Here is a 7,458-nt window from a genome sequence, read left to right as displayed (position 1 = left end):
AAACATATCTACGCGTAGATCATGATGTTCTGTTAGAATCGCTGAAAACTGTTTTCCAAAATTCGCAGCGGGTAGTGTACAGCATCGATTTCTGTGGAACCCAGTAGCTGTCAAAACTTTCACATTTTTACGAATAACTCGGAAATCGTAAATTTTTCAGGTGAAACGTTTGACACAAACTTAACTTAAATTTTGACGACAAATCTGAAAATGAATGAAAAAAGGGGCGGTTCCATTTAAAAAACCAAAGTTGGTAACTACCACACGTTTATGATACACCCCGTATATTGGAAAGTAATTTTAAAATGTGGACCTTTTAAACATGAAAAACTTTCGTAGGACGTATTTTCTTGTAAAGTTCATATTTACTGAGATATCGCACTTTGACGCACTGATGAGCAACCCTGTATATTCTTTAGGGTAGGTTTAAGCCAAATTAGGGCCCCCTTTTCCAGTGGCAAAGTTCAGGTCGACAAACCGCTCGATTCGCGGCCAGTCTTAGGCAACGCTTCCGCTGATTCTTTACCATATTCACGTCACAAAGCGAACGATTCTAAAGCAAACGGATTTTTTTCATTGGACGATTTCTGTTCTAATCTTTCTTAGAATGTCACAACACGGTGGACGTGAGTATGGTCGGCTAATATCCAATTTCTTCATGTTCCAGGTCGTGGGCCGGCCAAGTAACATGCCTCAGGCCCAAGCAGTAATTGATGAAATTCAAGAAGAAGCGAAACAGTACAATCGCATCTACGTTGCTTCTATTCATCAGGACCTGAACGAGGAGGACATCAAAAGGTGGATTGTCTTGCAGTTCTTTTAGATGAGGGAGATTGACGGTTTTTATTTAATTTTCCAGCGTCTTTGAAGCTTTCGGGCCAATTGTATACTGTAAGTTGGCGCAAGGCCCTACCGGAAACAAGCACAAAGGCTACGGTTTCATTGAGTACGAAACGGCCCAGGCTGCGAATGAAGCGATCGCCAGCATGAATCTGTTTGATTTAGGCGGCCAATATTTGAGGTAACTATTTCTAACTAATATTCATGTCTTTATAGCTATAATTAAATGATTTCCAGGGTGGGACGCGCGATAACGCCCCCCAATGCTCTTCTCGGACCTTCCACTGGGTCTAACGTGCTTCCCACTGCTGCTGCGGTGGCTGCGGCTGCAGCTACCGCTAAAATACAAGCCATGGACGCGGTGGCCAGCAATGTGGCAGCCTTAGGTGAGTTGGAGAATTGTAAGTTTGCGCTACACCCTTGATGCCCTGGCTTTGCTGATGGTTCGGATGTTTGATGAGTTTTTCGACTTGTTTAGGTCTGTCGAAGCTCACTCAGCCAGCTGCTTCCATCCCGATTGTTGCGCCTGCTCAGGCATCCAGTTTAGCGGCGCCGCCTGTAATCGCCCCGCCTGGACTCGCACTACCCGCTGCCGTTGTCCCGCCGCCCGGCGTCGCTATTCCGCAAAAGTTACCCAATAATATTATACAGCCCGCCTTAGTTCAACCGGTAAAACACACATAAAGTTGGGAGTTTTATTTATTAATACATTTGTTTTGCAGGTGTTAAGCGGCCCAGTTCCAACGAATCTGAGCCAAGCCCAGATCTCCAATAGATCTACAGGTAATTACCCAATTGGGCATCTGCGTTCTCAGTACCAGAATTCTAATTCTTCCTCAGTTGCGCACCAACAAGAGGCGATGCGAAGAGCCGCGGAAGCACAGCTGAAGCAGCAAGAGGAGCTGCAGAAGAAGCTCCTGGACCAGAACGAGCCACAGACACTACAGCAGCAGGAGAACATGTCTATAAAGGTGTCCCATTTAAACTGCTGATGATTAATCGAGACTTATCAAAAAATTATTTAGGGCCAGAACGCCAGGCACTTTGTGATGCAGAAATTGATGCGCAAGGTCGACTCTCGCGTGGTTATTCTGAGGAATATGGTTGGCCCGGAAGATGTAGACGAAAGCTTACAGGACGAAATACAGGAAGAGTGCAGTAAATATGGGCAGGTAGAGCGAGTGATTATCTACAACGAAAGGCAAAGCGAGGATGATGAAAACGACGTTATTGTGAAGATTTTCGTCGAGTTCTACGAAACATGGGGTGAGTTAAAGTGACGGGTGCTCAGTTGGATGGTTGGCTAATTTTGCCGGATATTTCAGAGGCTGAGAAAGCCAGGGACTCGCTTACGGGACGATACTTTGGCGGGCGGATGGTTCAAGCGTCATTATACGACCAGACTTTGTTCGAGCATAGTGATTTTTCGGGGTGAAAACCGTGCGTGCACTAACAGGAACCCACTTTGTGGCTTTTTAACGGACTCAATGGAAATTAGGAATAAGATTACTGTACAGGTATTGTTCAAAAGTTGTAAATAAATTTCTATTAAGAAATTGTTGTTTCAGAAAAAGGTGTTATCACGAAAAGGTATACGAGATTTGTACATATATGGTGAACAGTTCAAGCTTCTTCACACAAATAATTTATTAAGTAAATAAAATATATTGGAGTACATAGTACATTTAATTTTTTAAATATATTTTTTGCGGTTTTCCAGTTTTTTCAAATATAATGTTTGCTCTATCACTCTACGGCTAAATGTCGGAATCAAACGAAAAAAGGACACTTTCAGTCAACGGAAATAAATGCCAAAACAAAAATTCTCTCCTTTAGTCCGAATCGTGAGGGGCCGTTCCTTACACTAATAAAAAAAAATGCCATGCGAACTCTGTAGCAGACCGACACTTTACTTACAATTAAACAAATTTAAGAACTTTATTGTCCATTTTTTTTTTGAAAAACTTCCACTGCAATTTAATTAAATACAGGAGGAAATCGCCGCAAAAGACGATATCCGAGCAATTGAGTGGAGCCTCATGAATAAACAAATTTTATAAGTTTTCGCTAGGAAAAATCTTGTTTTTATTGCACGGGTTTTTGAACGTCGCAATTGAGTTAGATGGAGACAACGAAATCAGTTCGCACAACAAAAATCAAATCGAATTCAAGACCTAAACCTAATGAAAAATCAACCGGGCGACGCTGAGAACAGACAGTCCAAATCGAAATCAATCGTACATGAATGAGATTACAACTAAGTTAAAACTAATCGATTTATAAAATAGAACTTTACACACTAAATTAGGTACTTAAGTTTTATGTAAATCGTCCGGTCATCCGAGATGCTTGAAGTAAACTCTGAACAAAATATGGCCACTCCCTGACACACTAAAATACACTGGTGATCGTCACTGACTGCGAATATTTAAAGCTGACTGTATCAATTATTGTACTTCTCTACGAAACAACTTTCTGCGCGAATGGAGGAAATCGGTTTTTGTATTTATTTGGACACGTACCTCATTTGTCCTGTGACAATTAAACGAAAAATATTACCATTTTCTACTAATCCGGCTCTGAAGTCTATTGCGTATGTATTAGAAACGGCGTGCTGGGAACTGTTCAAAGCTACATCTAGAGTTGTTCAAAAAGAGGGTTTTTTTCCGCAAAGCGGCGCGAGTTTTCCGTTTGAAAACTTTCGAGGCTCATACGCTGTAAAACTACGTTTTGATACATTTTGATTGTGAGTTATCGGTCAGGAAAAAATTGGAAAACTCCTTGTTTGTGTGCTACGCCTTACTAAACTATGAGGACCCGAAAAATCCAAGAAAAACCCGACTGCCGCTCCATTGAAAGCTACTTTTGTAACATATTTCTCGATCTACAGACTAGATTGCTTGAAAGCCACCTTACAGTGCTCTCATTTTGCATCCAAGCACAGTACGGTGCTTTCGAACAGCGGCTACACATCTACTGCAGAACTGAAGCATCTTCTTGAGGAGTTTGGTGTGTTAATGGGAAAATGCGCCCGAAAACGCGTTCGCTGTGTCGCTTACCTACACCTGTGGATTAATTAACGTCGTCTCTGATTATTCCTGACATGTGTTTATTTGCTGGCCTAAACTTTGGAGTTGGCGCGCTTACAGCGCGTTTTTCCTGAACGTTTCGTTTTCTTCGCCTGATGTTCCTCATCGCGCTCCTCTGACGAAGACTTTCGTTTGGATTGGCGGGGAGTCGGACCTGACGAAGACACACTCATCTCTGCCTAAATAACGCAACAATTAGCTTCATCGAGACGGTTGATTCTCGGTCAAAATCACTTACCTTCTTCTCGGACAACCAATCAGACGGTTCTGCTTCCAAATTGCCACATTCCTTCGGAATTCTCGACGGCTTGATAGGCGGCACTGCTGCATCTTTGGACTTATTAGGGGTGCTTTGATCCGGATTTGGGCTGCCAGCCGCTGCTTCCGAGATTGCCGGCAAACCTAATCAACATACCTAATTGGTTCAGAATTCGCACAGAACAATGATGGTTCATATCTCAAATTAACTCTCATTAGACCTGAACTTTTAATTGAAAATTGTGGATTTCTTCCATTTTCTAATAGCCGGCAAGGGAAATGATCCAGCACAATTCGAGTACAACCAACGCCTTAGGACGGTATCAGATTCTATTCAGGTTGGAAATTTTATTTCGACCCTTATAGATAGAAATTGCCCTTGAAATGGTTCTTTTGACTATCAATCTACTACAGGAAAGCGGCCATAAAGTGCTCTTTCAGAAAAGTTCTTTCACGGCATGCTAAACCTTTGGTCCGAAGTTCTTTCGAGACATGATCATTGACAAAACCACGCACAAATTTGGCGATCTGAAAAATTTCCCAGTATAGCTGGACAAAACACGAACTCACCTAGTTCCTCCGGATGCACTCCCTGATTGATCAAAGCCTGAATTTCGTCCGGTTCCGGTACCACTAGATTTCCGCAGCTGTTGCAAACTGGTGAAGTGGCGGGCGATTTGCATCTCCAATACTGGAGTTCGGTTTTGCACTTGTTCAGCTCTTGAAGCAACGTGCTAAACTTGCGCGAAATTTCGTCGTTCTTCTTATCGTACTCGTCCAATCTGTGAGCAAACGATTCACCTCAACCCACGGTGCTTGAAAACGGAGACCAAAACGCTCACCTTGTGGCATACTCCAGAGTCTGTTTCTGCTGATCAGCCAGTTGCTTTTGTTGATCGGTGACCTGTTTTTGCTGATCGGCGGTCTTTTTCTTGCAGGCTTTCAGCTCTTGGCGCAGCACCGTCAGTTGGCTGTTGTAGCGTTTCATGCCCTGCTTAATTTTGCGGATTCTTTTACGCAAAACCATGTTCGACTGCGGAATTTCCACGAACTCCTATAAAAAACAAACGGCAAGATGAGCGAATATTTTTCATTTAAGAAAGTTGAGTATTACTTCTTCCAAAACGTCTGCGTCAACCTGGTCGACTTTGGATGAGTCCGAGGACATGGTGGATGCCTCCAGACAATACTTACTCGAACTAGGGCCTGCAATTAAAGGACTTGATAAACATAGCTGCCACCGATAACGGGGTAAAACCTACTGGCAAAACTGCTTGAGAAGTTCATGAAATCCGAGCTGAAGTAGGCGATTTCCGGCAAATTGGGCTCTATTTTTTCCTTGAAGTATTCCATAGCCATTGTGGACAGATCGAACAGTTCGTCTGTGACTTTGTACGGCAAATCCAGTCTGGGGGTGGTCTACATCGAGCCCCTATTATAGCCCCGGTAATTGATAAAAAGCCCTCAAAAACTCACTTTAATATAATGGAGAATGGAGTAGACTTCGTCGAGAATTTCGCCCGGGAAGAAGCAGCAATGCTTCCTCTCGATATGCTTGCCAAAAGACATTTGCAACAAAGTCAGTCGCATGTGTAGCGTTTCGACAATGTCGCTTTCGCAAGCCAAATGGTGGCTTCGTCTGGCCGACTCACGCCGCGGCATTTTGCTCTTAATCTCCTGGAACCGCTGCAGCATCTGATTTTGCAGCTTTGAGAATGTGGAGTTGAGGATGTAGGCGCTTATTTGGTCTACACGCCGGCAAACCTACAACAAACAGATTACAGATTATTAGACTCAACAGGGCTGATTTTTTGTGTGACACTCACCAAGCGCAATTTGCAAATTTCCTTAAATGGCAAGTAGCTGAAGATCTTTTCTAAGACTTCGTCCGGCAGGTCTAGAAGTTTTAACGCTGGTACCGGGACGTTTTGCACTCTGCAATTAATTATTAACAGGTTTGATTGCATTTTTAACGCAGAACAGAGGTTTTCTTACTTGTAACATTGCACAGTTCCAGCCATTGCAGCCCCCACTGCCATTAAACTGTTCCTGGTGCATTTGGCCGGCCCCAAGTCAGGCGTGTACACGTGGGGGGCACTACTGGGGCCTGCCGCCCCACTGAGCCCCTCCCCATTGTTGTTGCTACAGTTCGACATTTGTCGCGTGGAAACCATTCTGATATTTGCACTAAACTAGCAATATAGTAGGAGCCTCTTATTAACTGAAAGAAAAAGTTTCCCATTTGAAATGCTGAAGATCTCGTCAGAAACCCGCCCCGAAAAGGTTTTCCGATCAAATAAAGACCCACAGCAAGACCAGAAAAGCTCCGTTGCCAGCCAGAACTACTGGAATTGTTCCAACCTCAAACCAATCCTCAAGGGCATGCCCTCAAATTCCTCTAAGAACTTACCAATCAGCACTGCTTAGTGGGGGTTTTTTGAAAACAACGAACCAATTATAGTTGGTCAATCATTTTGGGTAATCACCAACATGCCTTGTGGCGTTCTACGCAGATTTTTCACACTATTGGGGACCACTCTGTGTAGATTGTTGACAGCGAAAGCTGCGGCAGACCTGAGAAAACGACAGGGCGAAGCACTAGCGCAACTCTGGGGCTCCAAGTCGAAAAATGAGGAAAAACCAGGAGCAGTTGTATAAACCTGTCACTGTAGAACATAGAATGCGATGTTGTCGCACTGATAGCGAGATCTTTCCCGATGTGGTTTTCTGGAGGGGAAATGGAGAGGGCTTTTCCTAGCGGTTTGCTTCCAAACAGAACTCCAGAGTAGACTTGGGGAATTTTGAAAAAGCTGGAAAATTTGGCGCGATTCAACTACTAGGGACACGTTTTGTAACTACAATTTAGTGAAAAAAACGAGGCGGTTTGATCGAGAGAAATACTTGACTGCGCTCCGCAGCCCGACAGGGCTCCAGGTTGCTATGGCAAAATAAACTTTCAACAGGGTCTCGTTAAACAATCGAGAGTCTGGCAATGTGGCAGCAATTATTTTATCCATATTAGATGCCCCAACCAAAAAGGCGATAAAACAGCATTGGCAAAAACACTATAAATACCTGTCACTGTACATTCTTCCGGAACAACTTCGACTACCCAAACGCAGTTCACAATTGCAAAACTTGCAGAATTTTGGGTTTAAAATGCCCTTTCAGAGAACAAAGAATAACACACAGGAATAACAGAAAGAACGACTGTCATTTTGACAGTGTCAACAGTCAGCGCCCCCCCAGCGGACGACTGTGCGTCGGAGAA

General features: G+C 43.6%; 2 protein-coding genes across 10 annotated transcripts in view; one reads left to right on the top strand and one right to left on the bottom strand.

The window, feature by feature from the left end:
* LOC109543412 (poly(U)-binding-splicing factor half pint) overlaps positions 1-2,515 on the top strand; it is a 6,964-nt gene extending 4,449 nt beyond the window's left edge. For 4 of the 8 annotated variants that reach the window (XM_048661337.1, XM_048661334.1, XM_048661340.1 and 1 more), the window contains 9 exons: positions 668-798; positions 860-1,021; positions 1,078-1,241; positions 1,319-1,509; positions 1,563-1,623; positions 1,681-1,811; positions 1,866-2,106; positions 2,166-2,357; positions 2,409-2,515. In XM_048661337.1, the coding sequence (XP_048517294.1) occupies positions 668-798; positions 860-1,021; positions 1,078-1,241; positions 1,319-1,509; positions 1,563-1,623; positions 1,681-1,811; positions 1,866-2,106; positions 2,166-2,275 (1,191 nt within the window). In that variant the 3' untranslated portion in view covers positions 2,276-2,357; positions 2,409-2,515. The other 4 variants (XM_048661339.1, XM_048661338.1, XM_048661336.1 and 1 more) reach the window with 3 other exon arrangements.
* A 1,417-nt stretch (positions 2,516-3,932) lies between these two features.
* On the bottom strand, positions 3,933-7,421 carry LOC109543411 (F-box only protein 28). 2 transcript variants are annotated; one of them, XM_019913116.2, is made up of 10 exons: positions 7,263-7,421; positions 6,183-6,408; positions 6,014-6,122; positions 5,664-5,951; positions 5,450-5,606; positions 5,302-5,393; positions 5,030-5,241; positions 4,758-4,969; positions 4,168-4,331; positions 3,933-4,108 (listed from the first exon to the last, which is right to left on the bottom strand). In XM_019913116.2, exons 2-10 carry the CDS (start codon positions 6,359-6,361, stop codon positions 3,962-3,964), a joined length of 1,560 nt encoding a protein of 519 aa, XP_019768675.1. In that variant the 5' UTR covers positions 6,362-6,408; positions 7,263-7,421; the 3' UTR covers positions 3,933-3,961. The 2 variants fall into 2 exon arrangements, with proteins under 2 accessions (XP_019768675.1, XP_019768676.1); XM_019913117.2 differs by lacking the exon at positions 7,263-7,421 and adding an exon at positions 6,598-7,255.
* Between the last annotated feature and the right edge of the window lie 37 nt (positions 7,422-7,458).

Source organism: Dendroctonus ponderosae, unplaced genomic scaffold (assembly GCF_020466585.1).
Source record: "Dendroctonus ponderosae isolate FM_Combo_2020 unplaced genomic scaffold, Dpon_F_20191213v2 Dpon_F_20191213_1, whole genome shotgun sequence".
In the NCBI taxonomy this organism is placed as follows: domain Eukaryota; kingdom Metazoa; phylum Arthropoda; class Insecta; order Coleoptera; family Curculionidae; genus Dendroctonus; species Dendroctonus ponderosae.
This window is presented reverse-complemented; position numbering and strand designations above follow the sequence as displayed.

Coding starts and splice junctions, on each gene's coding strand:
- LOC109543411 (XM_019913116.2), bottom strand. CDS start 6,361: ATGGTTTCCACGCGACAAATGTCGAACTGTAGCAACAACAATGGGGAG. Junction 5,952..6,013: donor AAATTTGCAAATTGCGCTTG/GTGAGTGTCACA, acceptor TGTTTGTTGTAG/GTTTGCCGGCGTGTAGACCA. Junction 5,242..5,301: donor ACGCAGACGTTTTGGAAGAA/GTAATACTCAAC, acceptor TGTTTTTTATAG/GAGTTCGTGGAAATTCCGCA.